General features: G+C 45.7%; 1 protein-coding gene across 1 annotated transcript in view; it reads right to left on the reverse strand.

The window, feature by feature from the left end:
- The window catches only part of RHOBTB3 (Rho related BTB domain containing 3), a gene marked incomplete at both ends in the record, with an annotated part of 28,293 nt that extends 11,161 nt beyond the window's left edge, over positions 1-17,132 (reverse strand). The window contains 7 exon segments of the mRNA XM_082496944.1: positions 1,537-1,890; positions 2,737-2,848; positions 5,041-5,192; positions 7,602-7,794; positions 16,749-16,965; positions 17,063-17,111; positions 17,114-17,132. Of these exon segments, the coding sequence (XP_082353070.1) occupies positions 1,537-1,890; positions 2,737-2,848; positions 5,041-5,192; positions 7,602-7,794; positions 16,749-16,965; positions 17,063-17,111; positions 17,114-17,132 (1,096 nt within the window).
- Between the last annotated feature and the right edge of the window lie 6,969 nt (positions 17,133-24,101).

Raw genomic sequence — 24,101 nt, forward strand, 5'->3', positions numbered from 1 at the left:
GGCTGTTTGGTGACAGCTCTGACCCCAGGGCCAGGCAGCAAACAAGAGCCAGAGACAGACAAAGCTCAGGGTAAAGCACGAGCCAGCACAGCCCTGAGGCATTCTGCCGCAGAAAAGGCTGAAACGGCACACGCAGCATACGGCGTCTTGGCCCTACCAGCTCCTACGTATGCCATAGGGACGGTAAGGGTTTATAACCTCAGGGGCATAATGCCGCGGTCCTGAAAGGCTGAAAATGATGACACTGCCTCATCACCTCTCTTAGTGTCTTCCAAAGACCCCGTCACCTCTCAAAGGTACCAAACAGCACAATGACGTCTGGCAATGCCCTTCAGGCTGGGAGCCGGGACTTAGAGCAGAGTTTCAGCTACTGCTGTGCAAGTTTGCCATGTCTTTGGTTGACATAAGCAAAAGTAAAATTAATACACAGAAGGCAGCAGATGCGCCTATCTTTCACCTGCTGAAATTCCAGGTTTAATACCCTATTCAGGTGACCAATAAACGAAAAAATCAGTTTGTTCACACTGAAAAACTTCTGTATCTGTTCTTTGTGTTTGACACTGCTTTTGGAAAGACCAGAAAGGGATATTTTCAATGACAAACTAAGTGAAAGGTGAAAGAGCCTTCCATGTGTCTTCACAAGCCAGTGTTCATGTCTCAGCTAGTACAGCAGAAATCCTTTACACGTCAGGCAGGTATCAGCCTACAGAGACTGACTGAGCTTCTTTATGGATGCAGCTCTAACAATATAATTATTTGTTTAGGTTTTTTTTTTATTACAGTTAAAATCAGATTGCATCATTAAAAAGCCACCTAATTCTTTCAACAAATATTAAATGTATATTCTTATGTACCAACAGCTTGCAAAATATTTGATAAAGAACAGTATCAGGTACTTCCAGAAAACAAAAAAAATAATTGTCTTTCACCTGAGGATTCCTAAGCAACTTTTAAAAAGATAGAAAAATATCAGTGCCATTTTAATAGAGAGCTGGGATCAGGTAGGTGAGGTCACTGCCTGTACCGAATTGGTTGTGAAACGCGCGTGACATACCACAGCCCCCTGCACTCCAACCAGTTATCCTTGTTTGCTCTTCAGCAGCACCATAGCCAGAAGAGAAACCACTTGAGTCTTCTTAAGTAACCCTGCACTGTCATCAATGTGTTTAGAACATACAACCATTTAAAATATTTCAGAAGCCTGAAATCTGAAACTGTCTCAAACTCTAGATTTTTTTGGCAAAGCTTTTGAATATTACCGATGTTATCTTGTGGACTTTGTTCAGTAAAACACTGCGCTCGATTTATGTTCATTAGATCTGGAATGACAGCTCATTTAGCTTTTATTAAATCCAGGCAAAGGGCTTCTTACATATAGACATTGTTCACCGCAATCCCAAGGACAAAATAGCCGTAGCACCATGGCAGAACATGATCTACCAACAGCAAGGGCATGTTCCTGAAGGTGATGCACACACCCTTCACAGGGCATCAGCTGTCAGAGGAATGAGCAGCCGGACCCGCTCCTGGGGGTACCTGAATAGATGAAGCGGAGGATGTCCGGCAGACAAGAGCAGAAGATGGCATCCTTTACCACCACCCTCACCGGCGGGACGCAGGGGGAGATGACACGGGGGGTCCCCGCCTCCACCGCGAAGAGGCTCTGCGCTGTCCGCACGATGGCGGTGTCGCGGATGTCGGCGGGGCTCTTCACCTCGAAAAGCAGCATGAAGAGGTGGCTGGCGGAGCAGAGGATGACCTTGTGGGCCTCCACCACTGTGCTGAGGTCTTCGGGGTAGAACGCCACGTCCGCGCACTGGCAGCAGCAGAGCAGGTTGTGCAGGTCCGCGTCGTAGTGCGAAGCTTCGCCCTTTAGTATCGGCATTTTTTCTGCGAAAGACAATGAGTTGGGCTGTAGAACTGAATCAGGTACTAACGGCAGGACAACTCTATTCCCAGAGACCTGATCAAATGAAGGACAATTTTTGGAAAAAGTATTCAATAAGAACATTTCTTATATTCTGTTTGAATATGTTTAGTAAAATACTCTAAAAAATGGAAATACTCAGTATAGTAAAAGAAGAAATATAAGAAATGGTTAAGCAAAAAGTACCCATCCTTTTACAAAATCTCTTTAGGCATTTATGTTTGAAAAAAAGCAAGTTGCCTATGAATCCCAAACCTAGAGGATCTGAGCAAATTTCTAGTACATGTGAGAAAAGATAGCCATGTATTTAGAGGTAAATACTTCTCAGTAATCCTTTCACTGAACAAATGCATCAGATGCTCAGAAATCACGTGCAGGAAATCACGTGCAGGAAATCATGTGCAGGGGCATACACCTCTCCCTTGTTTTATTTGCAGCAAATAAAAATATTACTTGATGATATTATAGAATAATTAAGCATGATGTAAGGACTTTCTTTTATAATTTGTCTGTAAAGCTTTTATGTAAAGCTTTTAATAATTTACCTTCGCATTATTTCACCACGTGCACCAGAAAACCACTCCTGTTATTTTTGCCTAAAATAAATTAGAAGTCCATGGCCGTGTTACATACTGCTACACAATTCTCCCCAAATTAATTAAACCATCACTAAAAGATGATGCAACTGTAGCAACAGAACCAGAATAGCTGATGATAGATAGCACAGCTCACAGTCATCATTACAACATGTCAATTGCGCAAAGAATACGGCACACATAACGAGCTAGAGACCAGACATTAGGGAGCACCTGGCTGTTCGAGCTGAGGTGGTTGAACTCGATGGCACTTCTGCGTCTTTTTCCTTTTCTTCATTTTTTCAGATGACTTCTGATTCAAACTTTGGATCATAAAATATTCCAGCTAAAACATGAAATGTTATTTTTTAAAAATCCTAGTTATTTAAGAACAATGTAGACATCAAAGCAAGGAGAACGAGTGGGTGCTGTGGGCAGGACTGAGGCTACCACCGCTATGAACAGTCATACAGGTCACCCAGTCCCAACGCTCCTTTACCAGGAGTGTGTACCAATTTTAGGTAGAACCAGCACAAATTAAAAGACTATTTATTTATTCAAATGACGGCAGGTAGTTCTCTTGTATTGAATCTTCCCAGAAATGACAGGCACAAAGATATTCAATTCACCAACTTACACAGATGCTAATTACAGAGAAGAGTAAGACTTGATGGATAGTGACCACGTACAAGTGATGGAAATAGCAAAACCATAACAAAAGCTCCTCAGCTTGCAACTAACCACCACCACCACGCAGTGTTACCATTTCCTCCAAGAAAGTCACGTTACATCGCGATATTTGTGGGCATGCTTTGTTTCACTGGGACGGACCACAAGTGTCATCACTTCAATAAAAATGGACCTGAGGGAAAACACTCCCTTTTACAGGAATGAAGCGGCACAAAGCGTGGTTCTATTTGAGTTAGTGCATGTCTCAAATGCTTTTATCACCGAAGGTATCGCTGTAGCACATATAGTGCTTTTTAAAAAGTAGAAAAATACTCTGGCTGGACCAGATGTTGAGTGGATTCCTCGTTTTTAATAGGGAATGAAGGGATCCAACAACAACTGGCTAACTGTTGTGCCAGACATTGCGAGTTACTATCGCATCCCATGGAAACACGCTGTACTTACACACCAGGGACAACAGCACGGACCATGTGAAATTACTGTGCCCAAAGAATGGCATTTTTTCGTTCAAGCCCAAATGCCACTGGGAAAGTAACCAAAAGGTTCAAAAAAAAGGCTGATCTTAAAACACCTCATAAAACCGAAAATGAAATATCAGTGTGAAATAATTTTGTGGAGAAGACAAATAAATCTGAAAGAATGTATTTAGAAACTGCTCAGTGGGCTTCCCTGTCTTCAGGAGAGTGAAAAAAGAACAAGCTCATTAGAGGTGGGACATTTTAACAAGTGTCTCAGCTCCTGCCTCGCTCAGCTTCACTGCGCCTGACCCCAGGCTCTGCGCAGGATTGCAAACTGAATCACAACTGTGAGCGGAGCGACCACAAGAATATGCTAAAAATCACACAATTCAACAATCTTACCTGTCTCACTTTACAAGCAGAACAGCTGTGAGAGTTTGAGCAATTAAAATAAAAAATATCAGAATATTATGGAATAATTCAGCTTGGAAGGGACCTGTGGATGTCACCCACTCAGGGCACTGGATCAAAACAGGACTCATCTTCCAAGTGGGATGTGGTTATCGAGTGCCTCATCCAGCTAGGTTTTGATTATCCCATCCCAGCAAGATAAAAGGACAGGAATAGAGGTGGGAAATTCTTGCAGTGTTTACTGTGACTTTCCTAAACCTTCCTAGAAGGTAGTTAAAACCAGAGCAACCCCGGTAATGTCAATCCAGCTAGAATCATAGAATCACAGGATGGTTTGGGTTGGAAGGGTCCTTCAAGACCACCCAGTCCCACCCTCTGCCCCGGGCAGGGAACCCTCCCCCCAGCCCAGGTTGCTCCCAGCCCCGTCCAACCCGGCCATGAACACCTCCAGGGATGGGGGAGCCACAGCTTCTCAGGGCACCCTGCGCCAGGGGCTCACCACCCTCAGAGGGAAAAATTTCTTCCTGATATCTCATCTAAATCTCCCCTCTTCCATCTTAAATCCATTCCCCCCATCCTATCACTCCATGCCCTTGTAACAAGTCCCGCTCCAGCCTGTGTATGAAATCATAGAATGGTTTGGGTTGGAAGGGACCTTGAAGATCATCTATTTCCACCCCCCTGCCCCGGGCAGGGACCCCTCCCCCCAGCCCAGGTTGCTCCCAGCCCCGTCCAACCCGGCCTTGAACCCCTCCAGGGATGGGGCAGCCACAGCTTCTCGGGGCACCCTGCGCCAGGGGCTCACCGCCCCCACAGGAGAGAATTTCTTCCTGATGTCTAATCTAAATCTTGCATTGGTGGGAACTCGCCTTTGGTGGGAGGGCTCGTGGTTGTCTCTGCTCGCTCTCCAAAGCCCTGACATCGGCCATGCACCTCCCACGTGTGACACCCGCTTTCATCCCAGCGGTTTCTCACTCACCACTCCTCCAAAGTACTTCTGTATGTAGAAGTCATTAAGAGTGTGCAATTCGAGGTAAGTGGCTCCTAGGTCCTTGGCAAGCTGAACTCCCTCGGAGGTGGTGACACAGCTCCTCCTGTCTGAAGTGCACAGGGGGCAGGTGCAAGGCACTCCTGGTGTAAAAAGTCATGCAAAAAAAGCAATGTTTTTGTCAAATAATCCAGAGTATTTAGCTTCCTAAATAATTATAAAGATGTATTATTTAGAAAAGAACAAAAAAGGAAATGGGAACACAGCCATTTTATAGCAAGAAATCTATAATTACTGCAAAAGCCCTTCTCGCTACTCAGTTTAAACTGTTAGCTGCCATGCAAAGTTCACCTTACATTTTATTAGCATTAATTTACATTCAGTTTTGATACAGCAGAAAAGTCATGCAGGACTCCCAGAAGCCCGGTTTGGCTTAGGGCCCCAGTATTGTTATACGCACAGGTGTCGTACTAGCCTGTAGGTGTTACCATTCATTAATGTACCCTTAAACTTGTTTAATTACTGTGGCCTGTCCGTGCAGGAAGCACACACAGTAAGGGAAGGGGAAAATTTCCACTGCAGTCCCAGCTGTTACAGGCACGTAGGTTCTGTGGGATATGATTCAATTACACATATTTTACATGATTTTTTTTTTTAAGCCAAAATAGGTATTTTTGAAGATTATGGCAGTTAACTCATAAAAATTTCTTAGCCGCCTCGGCTCAGCTTCTCTGAATGCCTGTAAGAACTTGCTGGCCATGGATGTGCTTTCAAACGTGCTCTGCACGCTCTGCATTAACTTCCTCTGCTCAGACCTATGGATAACATGTAATAACACAGCTTTTTTTATTATTATTTCTTTTGGCAGCACTGTTCGCTACTACAGAGGATTAAGATCTTAGTAATTTGTATGAGCAAACTGCTGTGTTCACACATACCTCCTAGAAACAAAAGGGTTCTGTGTGTGCACAGCAGTCTGCTCCGGCAGGTCCCAGAGCCAAACCGCGGATAGAGAGCCCGACTTCTCCCACAGTCACATCATTTATGGAGGAAGACAGAAAAAAAGAAAAAAAAAAAAGGGGGGGGGGGGGGAAGGGAGAAAAAGGAGAGGGGAAAGAAAAATGCCAGTAGTGGAGTCACTCAGATTGGTGATATCCTGTGCTTAAATAAAAAGCGTAAGAAACAGCATTGGGGAGACAAACATTAGTGTAGTGAGACCTTTGCTTTAAAACAGCAGATTTACCAGCCCTGCATGAATCAGAGCATAAAAATATTTGATCATTACCATTGAATTACTAAACAGAAGCAAATAATGATTTAATTGTTATAGAGTTCTTTAACAGTTCTATTTCAATCACCGAGCAAAAAGATTTATAAGTAGACCCAAGCAAAACTGACATTACGTCCACAGAAGACACACTTCAATAGCTTAATATTTCTTTGTACATTATAAAATAAATGGCTGCATCTACATCATCCATCATGTCCCCTACTCATAGCGGGAGGGATGCTCAGAAAACTTGTTTTTCTCATATTTTAAAGTAAAAGACAACTAATAGGCTCAAGTTTTACCTTCATTCCTTTAGGAAAAAGAAATTTTAAAAATCAGGCCCCATGACAAAATAAACCACATGAAAATCAACAAAAGCATATTGCAAAGTATTTGGAAATACAAAATAGTTTGTATGTTTGTTCTGTTGGTATCTGTAGTATTCTTTCTCAACTTTATTTCCCTGATGTAAACAGATGGGAGTTACTAATGTCTACCCAAACCGTGAACATGCTCTCAGCCACGTCGCCCTCATCGGCTGCTGGACACTTGCGTGTCCTCTTGGTCCTTACACAGTTGTGCGACTGTGATTTTCATACTGATTAAATGGCAGCAGCAACAAGTTTAAAAAGTAAGCGTAACATTGATTTGCACTGCTGTCATAGCAGACTCCTCATCAGCCGGGACAGGGCATTGTGCGAACGCATAAGCTATACCATAGCAATACCACACCTACACCACAGCTACTGCCATGACAGTCAACTCTGTCGATGTGGCAGCATGTGGCACTTTGTGGAACCTGAAGAACTGCTGAGTCCATTCATCTGATGACATCCCAGTGAATTTTGAGGCTTTTCCCACCCCCTCTCCAGTGGCTACAAGCTGATGGACTTAGTTTTAATCTCATACGCTAGAGATACTTTGCACCTGAGACGTGGCCAGAGAGAACTGGTAACCACAGGGTTCTCCTCATACACTCAAATGCACACTGCTTAATCCCAAGCACTAGATTTGATCCCCGTGGGCGATGGCTCCACAAGAAGAGTCATCGCAGAGGTCAAAGCAGGATAGGATGCCTTTCATCGCCAGGGTTCATTAAGCGTAATGTTCCTGCCAATACACCAGTCTACAGAGCCATAGCACATGCACATATTACTGTCACCCTGACAGACTAATTGTTTCTGTTAGCAACTTGGAAAAATAATCAGCTGCTACTGAAATTACAGCACATCCAACTTGCAAGTGAGATTTTAACTATTACTACAGGAAACTGGATACATACCGTTTTTTCTTGCACCAATAGCAGAAATTATTACCGGAACGGAGCATTGGTTTAATGCCTTTTTTATCATTGGGACATAACTGTCCTTTAGTTCTTGAAATGAAGTCTTGTCATTGACAGAGTATTTAATCACAATAATATCAGCTCCTCCAATGAGACTGCGAGAGGTGTACCAGTCACTGTCAAATATATCCTAAATAGAAAAAACACTGATCAAGAATTTCCTGTCTACAAAGGAAAAGGTGAACTACTCAACAGTCTTAATGCAAAAGCTTTCTGAAGTATTTTTAACTGATAACTTAATCTCTTATTTGAAGGCATGAAACAAAGAGCAGAATTCATGCTTTGTAATTTCCTTGTTTGGAGAACAAGTTGCTCATTATAATAAGCAATAAATCTCTTTTATGAATTCAGGAATTCTTCAGGAAGAAGAAGAAACAGGGTTTATCCAGGAATATACTTTGCAGGGAGAAACTTCATTGGTTTAATTACTTAACTTTCAAAAGTTTTTATTAAGGAAATAAAAGCAGCTTCAGTGGTAGAGGTTTCCACCAATTCATACAAACCCATTATTTATCACAACATTTTAGGGAAAGGGTTACACAGAACTATGCTAGGTACTTATGAACCTTTAAATACAAGTTCCATCAGCTGGGTGGGATTTTTGTCTGCTTCACAAGAGCTTCCGTGTCGCTTTAACAAATGACAGTGTCTTCAGAATAAGGACTTTAATCACATAACTAAACTTTCTTTTTTGACTTCACATTCTATTTGTCATTGTTCTGTGCTTTAAGTGTGACTGACACTCTAAAAATACTTTGTATCCTATTAATTTACAACTGTGCTGTAACCACATGTAACATCCAGTCATTACTTTTATATTTGTCATGAGAACTATAATTTCACAATTTCTCCTTTACCTAAAGGTAGCTCATAAACACCAACGAAAGTCTTGCACACAAGCTCAATTGAAAATTCTTGACTGAAATCTGGAACCGGTCCAGAGAACTGAAAATCAACCCCAAAAATAAAATACTATCACCTCTTGCAACAGAAAGACCTTATTGTGGCCTTTCAGTACTTAAAGAGGGCCTATAAGAAAGATGGAGAGATACTTTTTACCAGGGCCTGTAGTGACAGGAAAAGAGACAATGGATTTAAACTGAAAGAGGTGAAATGTAGGTAGGATGTAAGGAAGAAATTTTTTATATGAGGGGGTGAGCCCCTGGCACAGATTGCCCCGAGAAGCTGTGGCTGCCCCATCCCTGGAGGGGTTCAAGGCCGGGTTGGACGGGGCTTGGAGCAACCTGGGCTGGGGGGAGAAGTCCCTGCCCAGGGCAAGGGGGTTGGAACATGATGATCTTTGGGGTCCCTTCCAACCCAAACCATTCTGTGATTTTATAACAGTCCTGTACAACATAAGGCAAAGCTAGAAGAACTTGGGATCTAGGGAAAAAAATGGAAACAAGCAATGATGAAATAAAGAACATGTGGAAGAGAGGAGTAAGTGAGCACAGAAGTGACAAAAGGGACCCAAAGTTTTGGTTGAGGATAGTCAACGTGATTATTGAAGAACAGGTCACAGAAATAAGACCATTATGGGTGGGAACCAGAGAAATACAAAAGATCATTAAGATCAACAAGTGACTTGCATTGCCAATATAATTATTTTTGATCACTTCAAAAGAGTCACTGTTTTGAATCTGTGGAGAAGTAGCTGCAATGCTCTAAAGTACAAGTAGCATGAATTTGATGGAAATGTATCAGTTGGCAAATATTTGCCTAGACTGTCAGTGCATGTCATACCCAATATAGGTCTTGTCTTTACAAAGAAATAGGTCAGGAAATAAAGTATAATAGGTATTGCCATTAATTTCTTTAATAGAAGTTCTTGTTCTGTAATAAGAAAACCACAGGAAAATGCCAGATTATAAGGAATAGCTGTTCAATGATTCACCACGTTCACAAGAGCTTTAAGAGCACTCCTCTTGGTATTTGTTTTTCCAGTCAACTCAGTTAGAGACTATTATAATCCCAGGCTAAGGAAAATCTCCACCAGCATTTAACAGAATCATTTAAGATGTGCTAAGAATATAAAGTTAACACATAAACACAAGTTTAGCGCCTGTAGCAGTAAGACTACCAGCTACAGTGCTTTGAGACAACCAGCTGGATGGGCATTTGCAGAACCTGATCACAGAGTCAGGCAAAAATTGAAAATTTTCAAGGGACAGCTTTAATATGTTTTAGCTGATGAAGATGATCTCAACAGAGAATTTTTAGTGGGGTTGTATACGTTTAACATGGCGAAGTCTTAAGAGAAAAATGCAACACGAAGCAAACCCAAATATAGAATATTTAGTTTTTCTATGCTGGCAGACAGAAATCATGCCTGTTCCTTTGTAATTTCCTTCTAGCTCCCTGTCTCCAAGCTCAGCCCAGGTGTGCACATGCCCACCTCTCTGAACTTGGTGATAATCAGCAGTATCACCGGCAAGGTCTAGAGCACCAGTGCACAAAGACAAAAGGACTCCGCCACAACTGTAAGCACTAATAATAAAAAATGTTTAATAAACTTCTTACAGAATGTAGTATTAGTCATATGTTTGCTTATGGTTTATAGCTCCCCCCATTTTACAACAGAGCTAAATCTCTAGTGCATTATGACACCATTTCATGTTACAATATGAAAAGATTTTGGGAAGATTTCTGATTTTTGGTCAACATGAACACAGCCATGCCCAAGGAAAGAACCAGCTCTGATCCTCGTCCTTAGCTTCAGCATAAACCTGGTCCTGACCTACAGCAGAGGGCAGGGACTCTAGATACCAAAATGTACCGAGCTGTGGCTCCATCCTGACACCAGCCCCACCAGCCGCAGAGGACAGGACACCAGGTACCTGATACACACCCAGACACGCACTCTGCTCTGGCCCCAGCCCTCATCCTGGCTCTCCAAGGAGAGCATCGCCCAGTAAAACACCAGCCTGGAACACCCTCTGCGCCCCAACCTCAACCAGTGGCAGCTCTAATGCTCTTCTTGTTGATGGGAATCCCAGCAGAGTGCGCTGCAGTAGACTTGTGTTTGTCTGCATGTGCATCATCTAACAAACAGTGGCTTAAGAGGCTGATGCAGGAAAAAAAATAAATAGATGGTTTGGTTTTTTTCAAGTGAAAATCATACTAATATGAAAAGCAGTTATATTTTGGAAAACAAAACAACAACAAAAAGAAAATATGGCCATTACCTCATATGATTCCCCTCCCCTTTTCGTACTTAGCCCCACTTGCCATATTTCCATCTTTGCAGGTATAGGGAAACCTAGCAAAATCCTTATTGAAAACAGCCGCACAGGTGTGCAAATGCACCTCTTTGTTTAACTCTTAGGGGAAAGAAATCCTATGGAAGTGCGTTGCAGCAGGTTTGTGGAGGTCTGTGCTTTCCACCACTGCCTGTAACACCACTGTCTGTCACTCTTAATCCCATCAGGAAAGATTTTACCAAAGTTTATGAAGTTCTGGTGGGGATGGAGCCCACTTTCCCAGGGTAAGGGCTGGCCCTGGGCATATCAAGAAGTGAAAAATGCAGAATGTGCCGACCCTACGTCCCACAACACCTGATTTCTGTTACCGTTGTGCAGTTTCTCTATTCCCTCACATATTCAACACCCTTGAAAGCCCATTCTTGAAAGTGGATGCTACATTTAGAAACATAGAGGAGAAAGACATGTTCGTAGAGGTCTTGTTGCAATTATTTTCATTTTGCATCAAGTGTAGCATAGACTGCACAGATTGCTGCTTTGTGCTGGGAAAATATTCCAAAAAAAGTCTCTGACAATAAAGGGTTATTTGCCCAAGGCATCATGGAGACAGAGCATTATCACTTTTAGCGAAGCTTTCATGCAAAAATGACAGAGGGGATCTAGATGATGAACAATAGTTCAGATTCAGGAATAATGTTAATTCCTGGGTCCATCTATGAAATTTATGTAGCAGCTACTCCTCATCATACTTCCTGCTCTTGCCATTTCCCAAGACAGCCATTGACAAAAGGAAAAAAGTAACTGCATAGCCAAGGTTATTGTAATATGACCTTCTTAATTATAATTAAACTCCTGTTGTTATTCCTCTCAGGACTTATTAGAAAAAAGCTTCATCCTTCCCTTGCATGTCTCCATTATACACGTCTCATAATATATTCTTCCCATTAGTAAATCATACTTCTCAAGCACTAGCATTGAAAATAAAGCCTTCAGACGCAATGAAGACTTGATTTTCCTACAAAATCACATGACGCCTCGAGAGGATAATACTTGCTTTGTTAAAAATAATTTAAGAATGCCTTTATGGAATGGCAGTGAAATCCACTGTGGCCTTGCAATGCCCACGCTCTGTCTAAAAGCTGTCCGTATATGTCCCCGCATCCACCCAGCCAAGCCCTTGACCTGGGGCAGCAGCAATAGCAAATGCTCTTTGGGGGGACAAGGGAGCCTGGCCACCCCCAAGGACCATTCCCAGGATTTCCCTGGGATCCAGGAGGGCTGCAGTGGGAAATTTGGAAAGTTCATCTCTGCCTAAGGATGCATTTACAGACCCATCCTCCATTAACAGACCCTTCTTTCCAGCGATTCTTCCCACACCACGTATAACATCCTTCCTCCATTTTTTTAAGGTTTCTCTGTAATTTCTCTTCAGTGAGGTCCACAGCATAACAAATTTTGCAGGTGTACTTTCCACAACTTACTAGAACCCTGAACTTACTCAGCTGAGTAACCTGCAGCACAGAAGGAAGCATCTTCTTCAGAAATCAAGGGAATTCAGACCACAACACTGGAATGCCGCTTCTGTTTTTCACCCGAGGCTTTCCAAAACAGCTTTAACTGGTTGAGCTGACCCAGAAATAAAATTAATGAAGGCTTGCATTGTCCTGTGTTGTCCTCTTATAAAGCAATGTAATAATGTTTGTAAAAAGCAAAAATAAAGAATGCAGTAGGGAGGATAATTTACTGGGATACGATCCGTTGTTGTAAACTGCCAACTTGGGATAGTGAAGCTTAAAAATGAGAACGGACAACATACTAAAAAATGAAAAGTTTACAAAAAAAACGAAGTTTAAAAAAAATGAAAAGCTGTGGTTTTGTACTGAAGCAGTAGTATGACTGGATTTCTAAAAATAATAAATGAAATTAAAAAGTGGATCAGGTTCCTTTACATGTTAAGGGCCAGCCAGCCTAGCCAGCACAGGGAGCACAACGACATTGTGCAGGGAAAAAGCCAGATAATGACACTATGGATGATACCGTGGAGATAAGAAAGCTCGCGGGGCTCAGGGAACTGCTACTGTTGGTGCAGGACGAAAAGCAGACATGAAAATGAGGAAAGACTCATAGAAAGACATTGTTGAAAGGGAGAATTTGAAAAAAACAATTCACAGAAGATGTTTTCAAAATTGCAGTTAATATGTTCAGGCACTAGTGAGCCCCAGGGAGGCGTGCAGCTCTGTGCAGGCCTCCGGAGCAGGTACAGACACAGCACAGCGTCCGTCACCCTGCCCGTGCCGAACCCTGCACAAGGCTCTCTCCAAACCCAGCTGCTCTGTTTTCTCAATTTGTAACATTTCTGCTACTGGGAACGGAACGATGTCAGTGATTCTCTAGGAACCTGGGCAGTTTTTATAAACTAGGGGGGAAAAAAATAATCTGGAGGTGTTGTTACCTAAGGAAAAAAAAACCAACAGACAAACAACAAAAAAAACCCAAATCCAGGCGGCTCACAGGAGGGAAAAACAATGGACAGTGAGACCCCCAGCCCAGGACCGAAACATTCTCGTATCTTTATGGTACTGCTCTGAGCAGGAGAGGAAACAACAAGAGAGGTAATGCAGGTAGGGGACACTCATAGTGTCTGTCTCTTTTCTGGCAGAAAAGAAATTCTGCCATTTCTTTTCCAGCATCATAATTAAATGAATCAAAATACGAATTATAGCTCCAATGCTATGCTTCATTCTGGAGTTGAGGAAGATTCACTTGCCATCAGATATTACAAAATTTGCCTGCACTTTTTTCTGCCGTTTTTACTTGTACATATGCAGAAGCATAAAAAAATTCAGTGTGAAGTGGCTAAAGTTGCAAACTATACACAACCCAATAAAATGTCAACTCAGTCCCCAAGACTGTGAAATCTGATATACTCAGAGTGCTAAATAAAGCAACTTTTTCCAAAGCAAATCTTAAAATTAATCTTGCAAGTTACTCTTTGTAAGTTACTCGCTCCCACACTGAGGTTTACCTCCCCCAAAAATTAGAAAAACTGGGATGTGCTATTTCAACATGCCTGAGGAGAGCACAAGTCAAGCATGCGTTAGCAACTGATCAGCTATTAAAATCACAACATTCAGCACTGATGTTAGCACACGTATATATTTTCCCTAGTTTTTCACATCTCCTCTCACTCTGGGTCTGCAGTTTTTATTAAAATGTTTTCCAGCCACATGAATCACCAGGCTGTCAGTCCCCTGGCGTATCTGTCCCCTGCAGGTAGGACATACCAGCAGGCAGCTCTGCGAACACAGCGCAGGACACTGCAGCCCATAATGATATACCCAGTGACTGACACACAGAGATCAACGTGCTTTGGGAAACAGTGATATTTGGCCCCCGGATTTTGAAAATTACGCTCTAACGCTATCTCTACAACCCCGTGTCATCTCTGTTAATGATAACATCCTCCCCAAAGTCAGCTCATCCATCCTGCACCCTGCAACTGCCATGGGAAAGGGAGTTTCTCACAACATGTTGCTACTGTTTTACCTCTGCCAGGAAGCCTTGCTTCCCACCTCTGCAGTTTGGCAGCCACCTTTGGTCGCCTTCAGCTTAGAAAATACCATACTCTCACAGCAGCGCTGCTGGTGTTTCACCAACTAGATGCCCAGCAGCATGATGCCACTACGGCTGCCTTCACTGCATGGTCCAGACCTTTCATGTTTCTCCAACCCATCAGTGCACAAGCACTTTGGCAGCTGCTGAAAAACCTTGCTGCAGCCCTTTCAAAGAGACATATAGTACCTAGTAAGATGCCCAATATCATAATACCACCAGGAAGAGTCCAATCGAAGACACCTGAGCAGTTGACCCCTCCTGCAGACTCAAAAAGTTGAGCAGTGCCCTGGGCTGAAAAAGACATGTGCAGCAGCAGACCGAAATATGAGCAAACTCACCCCGTACCACAACCTGTCTCACAAAAGGGTCCTCCCATGCACTGGGGAGCTCTATATGGTAAACTTGCCCCCACGCTGCTTTTCCAGATGGATAGCTGTAGAGAACAAAGAGCAGTTGGGCACCCTTGAGTTTGGAGACTCACAGGTATCACTTGCCAAGTTTATACCTAATAAGTTTGCCTTAATCATATGGATTTAATCTAGATAAGATATAAATCTCAGGTAAAATGCAAATCCGCTTTTATGTTGAACTCAGACAATAGAGGTGGAAATAATGCAATAATGCAAGGCCCACCATACCACCACCTCTATGTTTCAGTAATGTGCCACAAGGATCCTTTCCCATGAAGAATATGACTTGAGGCATTGTCAGTCAACATTTGGGATTGTCCTGCACTATTTCCCAGGCTACCAAAGGAATAGTCCTGAAGGACCACCGTGACAGAGCAAACCTCAAGCATCCAGACTATGGGAATCAGTGCTGTTCTGCCTAACCCTAGCAAGGAGACAGCTTCATTCAGAACAAATGACCTCCTGCAGAGTCCAGTCCAGCTATCTGAGATGTCTTCTGCTAAGCAAAACATCCCAGTTGTTCCTCATCTTTCCCAGTAACAAATCTCCTGCCTCCTTTAGCTGAGAAAGGAAAAAACAAGAGGCCTCAGAAACATAATGCTCCAGGCAATAACAAGCTAGCTTTTCAAGGGCAAAACTGATAAGGTCTCCAGAACTGAAGAACCTTGTTTTGTAGAAGATCAAATGCAAATAAAACAACATAAAAACATGTGAACTGTGTCTCCAATCTAGGTCCTGTCTTCACCCTTCTCCAGCTACCCCTGCCCGCCTTCCCCCCTCCCTCACCAACCTCCAACCCTCTCAAACACCCTTTGAAGTCCTCCAGCCTTAATTTACATTCGGGAGCTTTTACTCATTGCTGCGCTCCAATGACTCCAGCAAACTGCACGTGTGGGTCACATGCAGCTTCAAAAGATTAAAACCAGGATTCCCCCGGCCCATCTGAGCCAGTGTCTGTAACTGCAGCTGACAAAAAAGCCTGGGAAATAGAGAACAGTTTGGTGGCGAAACTGGACCATTCAGTTGTAGGATTACAAACTCCTGACTGTGTATTTCTGGAACTGTTAGGATTCCTGCAGATTCCAAAACAAGTTTTCCTTACAGGACTGCAAAAATCACCCCAAAATAGAATTATGGAGCTGAAACTGATTATTGTTTTAGTTACTAAAAGCTGCTAAGCTTAATTTCTTTTAAGGCTACTGTCATTAAATATGTTTTAATTTAGATTATCAGTATCATTTATTGCATAATCATTGACCTGCTCGTACTCCTAAGTAAGTTATCTCACATACTAACAAAAGGGCTGACAACCTGGAACCGTGCCAAGATCCTTTTTATTTACCTTCAAATAAAGGAAATAATGTTAAAATGTGATTATTCATTATAACAGACAATAAAATTACTCCGTATGCTGTATTTTGCAAGATATAAAAATCTTATAATCTGTCAAAGCTGGGAAACTGATTGCCTTTTAATTTTTACAGAAAAAAAATGTTTTGTTTTATTGTTGATAAATATTTGGAGAGCATGTTATGATGCAGTGTCACAAAAAAAAGGGTTCTTGTTTATTTCGGGTTTATTTTCAATAAATTTTTCACTCAACAGCACACTTGAAAATACCGCCTTCCTACAGAGGAGGTGGGCTTGTTAATGAAAAACTTTCTGTAGCACCTTCAAGACTTTGCAGCGTTTGCCTGGTTATATTTTATATGCATTTACTATTTGCAATAATTAAAATATTAATAAAATCCCACAAGAATGAAAATAATTTTAAATTAGGATCTGTTTTCATTTGATTAAATCAGCTAACACTGTTAAGTGTTAAAAAGAAGTTAAAAGGATTGAGACCCATCTCTTACCCAGAGAGGACAGTCGTGTACCACCAGTCTGACATTGCCAAACACGCAGGCTTGATACTCAGTAAAAACTAGGTTTCCAACGTGACTGGCAGACAAGCTGCTGTCGATCTGGGAAATGAGAGCGCTTCTCCTGAGATAGCTCCAGATCAGGCTTGGCTGCTGATTGTCCTCAGGAAACCCGTCTCTTTCATTCCCAAAGGCTACAATATTAACCGACCTAAAATAAAAATAATAAAGACAAAGCTGTGTTAACAAAGATGAAGGGCAGGGATAAGCAAGAGAAAAAAAAAAAATCCCCTTAAATCAAAACAAACATAATAATCCTTCCGAATCCTCTTCCCTCCCCAGATTTTAGCACTCCCCGTAATCAACAGCAAAACACATACATGATCTCAAATCCAATAGGAGGATGAGAGCAAAGTGAAACGGAGACCTGGAAGCGCTGCTCGCATTACAACCCCAGCTGGCTTGGCTTTTTATTTGTTGGTGCCCAGGCTCAGCCTTGCTGCTGCAACCTCCTGGGGCTCTTGCTGCGTTCCCTCAGCTGCGGCTGGTATGGTTAATGGGGTGCCGGCTGCTCCGGGCGATGGATTGCAGCCACACGCCAGAGCTGCAGCAGAGCAGTAGCAGTAGCAGTAACGGCGGTAGCAGTGGTAGCAGTAGCAGCAGTAGAAACAGTAACAGCAGTAGAAGTAGCAGTAGCAGCAGCAGCAGCAGCAGCAGCAGCAGCAGTAGTAGCAGTAGCAGCAGCCCCGGCACTGGTGGCTGCGCTACTGAGTGGCTGTAGGTGAACTCGAGGCGTCGGGCGAGTGTCCGGCTGCTCGGTCACGGCCATCGCACCCTGACGTCAGTCGGCAGGAGCGGAGCAGAGCAGACGCACTTGGCAGAGCTGACATTCCTGCAGAACCAACACGGTGCAGCCAGGTCAGCCAAGGCAGAGAAAGGCACTGGAGCAGGGGCTGTGTGCGGGACACACTTCTGCTGCCACCCTGCAGAAAAAGGACCAACATCGCGATGCCAGGGTGCTGCCACAGCTCATCCACTCTGGAGGACCGACCAGCTCTGAGGGACCGTCACGGCTGAAGGAGAGAGCACTGTGAAGATCCTCTCTTAAAGTATTTAAACATGCCAGGAAGCATTTTAGCATTTGTGTGATGTTTAAAGCACTGTTTTCCAAAAAACAATAAATAATAAAATATATACAAATACCTGGAACTAAATCCATTCCAAAATGGCATGTTCTCTGTCAGATACCACTATACACATTACAGTAAAAAAAAACAAAACAAAACAAAACAAAAACAGACAAACAAACAAACAAACAAAAAAACCCAACAAAATAAAAATATTTTAGGCATGCTACATGATAAACACCCTCTATTATGTGAACACATGCTGGGCAAGAACTCATTCAACAGAAGTCTTGATACCATTATCAACAGAATAATTAACAGACTTCTGCCTGCAACAGCCCATGCTCTGAGAAAGGTACTATTCTACTGTTGGCAAATGTGTGAGATGACAACTGATATCACTGCCAAAGTTTTATACCAATTTTGTAATGATTGTCTGGGCCATTTAAAAAAATAAATAAATGTTAATATCTGTTGTATGCTAATAAAGTCAAATAATATTTTTTCTATTTTTATTGTAAATTCTGCAGGCCTAATGAAAAAAACACCATAAAACAAAAGAAAAAAAACAACAGGTAGTTTGCCAACATTCTTGTTTCCCCACGTTTTACCACATTCCAGCTTCTTCTGCTTTTCAATCTAGCTTTGCTTAGAAAACTAAAAGACAAATGACAGGTGGAGGTTTTGTTTTTGTTCTCCCCCTCCCAAAAAATTTTGAATCCAGGTTTTTAGGTAAGTTTAAAAAATTAGGCAATCAAATGAAGCCACTGTTTTTTTCACCAGATGATCCTTGGATTGTGATGTATCGTTCTCCACATCCAAATCCTCAGTAGCGTGCAAAAACTGGGTGTATGAAGTTCATTTCATGAGAGGCAACATACTCAGAGCCATCACATTCTTGCAACTCTGTCTATTAGTATACTTTTCAAAGGGCACTGAATATTTCTTGGGATCCCTTAATTTGAACTTGTAGTGGTCTGGACACTGAAAACGAGGAAACCTTTGAGGGAAAAGTTCTATGCAACACTAGTGAGCATAACCTATGATAACCTAGTGGAGCTAAATAAATAAATAAACATAGAATCACAGAATCATAGAATGGTTTGGGTTGGAAGGGACCTTAAAGACCATCCAGTGCCACCCCCTGCCCTGGGCAAGAACCCCTCCCCCCAGCCCAGGTTGCTCCCAGCCCCGTCCAACCTGGCCTTGAACACCTCCAGGGATGGCGCCGCCACAGCTTCTCGGGGCAACCTGTGCCAGGGGCTCACCGCCCGCACAGCCAAGAATTTCTTCCTGATATCTCATCTCACTCCCCCCTTTTTCAGTGTAAAACCATTCCCCCTTGTCCTATCACTCCCCTCCCTGATCCAGAGTCCCTCCCCAGCTCTCCTGGAGCCCCTTCGGGCACTGGAAGGGGCTCTAAGGTCTCCCTGGAGCCTTCTCTTCTCCAGGCTGAACCCCCCCAACTCTCCCAGCCAGTCCTCCCAGCAGAGGGGCTCCAGCCATTTGGAGCATCTCCGGGGCCTCCTCTGGCCCCACTCCAACAGCTCCGTGTCCTTCTGCTGTGGGGACCCCCTGAGCTGGAGGCAGCACTGCAGGGGGGTCTCCCCAAAATGGAGCAGAAGGGCAGAATCCTCCCCCCCCCCCCCCCCCCGCTTTGCCCTGCTGGCCACACTGCTGGGGATGTACACATATATATACACTCAAATGTATATACATCCATATATGTACATACACATGCAGGTATATACATATACACGCAGACACACATACACATAGAGAGTTGTAACATCAAATAAAACTGGGCTGGTAAATAAGGCAGCCCTAGTGAGAAGTGACCCAATTACCTCAACTGCCAATTAGCATAGCTTGGTCAAAGGGCAGGGGTACCAACAGAGATGGAGGTTGCAGAAAACATTTGCTTTCCTTTCAGTCCTTCCTTGAAACACCTGGGAAACTAATTAGGACTGGCAGAAGCATCATTCTGGCATATTATGCAGATAGTGGATGTGGGATTTGTCTCACCTGATGAACAGCACTTAAAGCTTTCAGCACTAAAATACAGTACTGTTTTAGTAACACTTCAGCAATCAGAAGACTTAAAACAATATTCAAAAAGCAGGCATTAGATTGCTGTCTGTTCTTCTGTGAAAGTAAGCCCACGACCCCATTTTTGTCTGCATTGCTGAGGGACTGCGTAATACACGTCAAAGAAAGAAACAAACAAACAAAACCAGAAAAGGAAATGGGTTAACGTTTGCAGTGTAATAAACATCATGAACAGAGAAGTTGCTTGGCGCCGCTAACTCAGATGCATTCAGCAAGCTCCGTGGGCAGTGCAAGAGAAAGCCATAAAGATTCTTTAGCAGGGGGAAGAGGATTATAGAGGATTGCTTGACTATTCCCTGTTTGGCAATCTGGAAGTTGAATATCCTATGACCAGCGAACATTACAGCCAGCAGGCATTCGCTGTTGCTGCTGACATACAAAGACAAAACTGCAGAAAAGGGAGTCTTCGACAGGGTACAGAAAACAATGGCATATTTGGTCTTCTGCACTTTACACTGTTATTTTGTTTCAGATTATTTCTGTTGAAGCCTTCCAGCGAGTATCTCAACTAAAGCAAGGAAAACAAATACGCAGTCTTTGCTGACAAAAGGGTAACGGTATTTCCCACAGCAAGGACATAACTTTGTCCAAGTCAAGGAGGAGTATTTTTTCCTTGTGGAAGCTGCAGCTTTACTGGCACTGATCCACATATAACTGAATGGCCTGTATTTCCAGGACAGCAAGGGAATTTAATGCACTTGGATTCAAAGTTGATGCCAAGCCCACTCATTAGCTGAGCCTGCACGCTGCTCAGAGCTGATGATGATGCTACAAAAAGCTTTAGGTGCATGAGAAACCATGTTGTTCTAGAAGAGGTAAATTTCCAGTTTTTTTCCAAAGATAGAAGGTGGCTCCAGATAACAGTAATAACGTTTTGGCGAATAGACGTGTTTCCTACCAGTGTTGCAAAATATAAACTGTGATAGGCTTGACTTTATTGGTGCTCATCCACACTCAAGATTGCTGCCAGCCAAGACCTCCCACATGGACAAAGCACCAGCAAACAAAAGGAGTTTCTCTGTTGTTGCAGCCATCTGCCACATACAAGCCAACAAAAGCTGCCTGTGTGTGGGAAGCGAAGCACGAATGGTGGGACAGCGTTAAGGACCACTAACATTTTTCAGCACAACTATGCCAGATAAGAGGATTGATTGGGCTTGGAAGCACCTGGGGTTTTTGTCCTCCCCCACGAATACTTGAGCTAATTTCAGAGATGCCACAGTGTGACAGTGTGCTCCCCAGCACGTGGTGCCAACCTGACCTTTCTCTCCCATACTGCTGTCCAAGCAATTGCCACCCATGGTGGTCCTAATGGGTGCATCTAGTCATGATGGATCCATCTGGCTCAACAGGCCTTTGGGGAGACAGATAACAACACGATAGCCAAGGGTTAACTTTAGCAATGCTGGTACTGCAGTCAATATGCAAATATGACTATAGGTCAATCATCTCACCCCCAAAAATAGTGGACAGCCTAGAGCCTGTTGAGCTCACTTGCACAACAGCATCTCCATTGGGTCAAGACACGACTTGAGGGGACTACCAGGCGTTAGAAAGGAGCCCCCGACAGGCGGTAGTCTCCTGAGCCCGCGGGCGCTCGGGCTGACTCGGCTGGTGAATGCACCGCTGGGTGTGTAGCAGTCGGTAGCGGAAGCAGGTCGCCCCCTCAGCACCCCGGAGCTGCAGCAAATGGCAGGAGCAGGCTGTGCCGCAGGGACATGCCTGCAGCGAGAGCTGTCCCCGGGTCTCTTCTGCAGGTAGCCAGTGCCACGCACGAGGTCCTCCTGGAGCCCTCCAGCCGACGCGTCGTGCTTTTGCGTCTTGACGAGCTCTGCGCGGCAGCGCTAGTGCAGATCTCCTGCAGCCTGGAGGGCTCACAGAAGGGCTGCCACCTCCCTGGCATTAGGAGCAGGAAGAAGGCCAAGCATCCTTCGGTGCTCAGGTGCTCCTGCCCCTCCTCTCCCTGCTCTCGCCCCGGGCCCCGGGCTGGGGCCCCACGTGTGACTGCGCTTTGCTCTGCCTGCAGGACTGCAGTCAGCACCATGCAAGCTCTCTTCCAGTGCCTGGGCGGTGCCTCCCTGGTTGAAGACATGGGGAGGCACGGTGCCTGGGACATGCTGCAGAGCGTCAAGACCTACCACAGCGGTGTCACCGTGCTGACTAGGTGAGAGCCCTGGCAGCCGTCCTTGCCTCCCCCCGGCACGATGCCCTTCCTCGAGGGCGGCGGGGCGCGAGCAGCCAACGCAAGGCGCACACGCAGCCCTGCTCCGCGTGGCCGGGCCTGCGGGGGAATGGCTGGGGCTGGCAGCGCAGTCCCAGAGGGGTTGGCCTGCCCAGCCCTGTGCCACAAAGCCTTCCGCCCCCGGACAGGGTGCTGCAGCGTGAAGCCCCGGACAGCTGCACCTCCGTGCTTGACCAGGCGGTCGTACGCCTCCTGCAGACAAGGGCCAAGCAGGACATTGGCGCCTGACGGTCTTCACCGAGGTGGGCCTGGTGGCAAGCATTGCCTGGTGGCAGCTGGGCTGCCTGCATGAGGCAGAGGGCCAGCGGCGATGGCCCTCCGTCCGCGCACCCTGCTGCCTCCCGACAGGGCTGTCACCGGCCCTGGTGCCTTGCCCCGAGCCATCCCCGAGCCTGGTAAGGACGGCCCTGAAGCCTGCAGAAGCCCACGGCGGAGGACAGCAGCCTCTCGGTCTCTTCCCTGGCGGCTGAGACCCCGCTGAACCTAAAGGCTGCGGCCAAAAAGCCTCCCTCCAGATTCCACCTGCAAGCCCTGTGCTCCTGGCTCCGGAGGACATGGAGGAGGAGGATCCTTGCCCCGGAAGGAGGCTGGCTGTGCTGCTGGAGCTGTGCGCGGAGCTGACCCCAGGGTGCTCTGCACACTTGGTACCACCTGAGCAGGTGGGCCGTGGCCCGTGCCTCCCGTGGCTGTGCTGGTCAGGAAGCCTGAAGACGCAGGCAAATGCTGTGGCAAGGCAGCGAGAGGAACGCTTTGGATGGCAACCCAGCAAGGAAACGGGCATCCTGCAGGCTGGAAGTAGAGGCCGGAGCGCAGCCGGCCTGCTTGTGTCTTGTGGCTGTTAATAAAAAGGCGGTGGCACTCCACGTGCTGTTTGAGCTCTTATTCCCTGTACCGCACTGCCCTGCTGCCCCCCAGACACCCATGCGGCCCGACTCTGCCAGGCCCCCCCGCGCCCCTGCGGAGAGCCACCCCCAGACAGCTGGAGGGGCCGCATCGGGTCCCGCTTGCGCCCGCGGGGAGCCCTGCTGTCCTGCAGCCCCCACGAGGGCCCCGGGAGGACCCACATGTGGCCCCGCCCGTGGCCCCGGGGCGCCTGGTTGCTCCCTGGACAGCTGGAGGGGCTCTGCTGGGCCCCGCGGGGAGCCCAGGGGAGCCATGCCGCTCCCCAGGCCCCTCAGCGCCTTCTGTGGGGCCAGCAGGGCAGCAGGCTCAGGGCTGGTGAGAGGACCCTTCTCTTCCCTCTCCCTCCTGCCCACACCTACAGCTCTCCCCGCTCTTGTTCTTCATCAGGTGGAGCTGCTTCTGCCTCCGGCTGCCAGCTGGAGGACAAGGAGAAGGAAGCCCACGAGTTCCTCTTGGCCTTCCTCAAAGGCACCAACAAGGTACCTGCAGATGTTGTCAGCCAGGCTCTGCCTGCAGCCCCCAGCTGGGTGCTGGCGTGCCTGCTGCCTGTGCGCGGGCTTCTGGGGGGCTGCTGGCTGTGCAGGGCTGCTCCCCTGCCGGCCCCCTGAGCCGTCACCATGGCCCCTCCAGCCCCTGCTGCTGCCGCCGGCCGTGCCTGTGGCCCTCACCCTCCCTCTCTGTCTCTCTTCTCCCTGGCTGTCAGGAAGAGACCTTGAAGCTGAGGTTTCTGGCCTCCATCTGCACGCTCTGCAGAGCCCGGGTGAAGGGCAGCTACCTGCTCGATTTGCCATCAGCGTGCGAGCTGGTGGGGACAGTGGAGGTGAGGGGACCCCCGTGGGGCTGAGGGAGGGGGGCAGAGCTGGCCGAGCCCTGGGACAGCGGTAAGGACAGCACTGGGGCCTCCGGGCACAGGGGGGGGTGAGATGGGCCTCCCTGGGAACAGCCCTGCCAGCCCCGGGGCCAGTG

Source organism: Vanellus vanellus (assembly GCF_965231255.1).
Source record: "Vanellus vanellus genome assembly, chromosome: Z".
NCBI lineage: Eukaryota > Metazoa > Chordata > Aves > Charadriiformes > Charadriidae > Vanellus > Vanellus vanellus.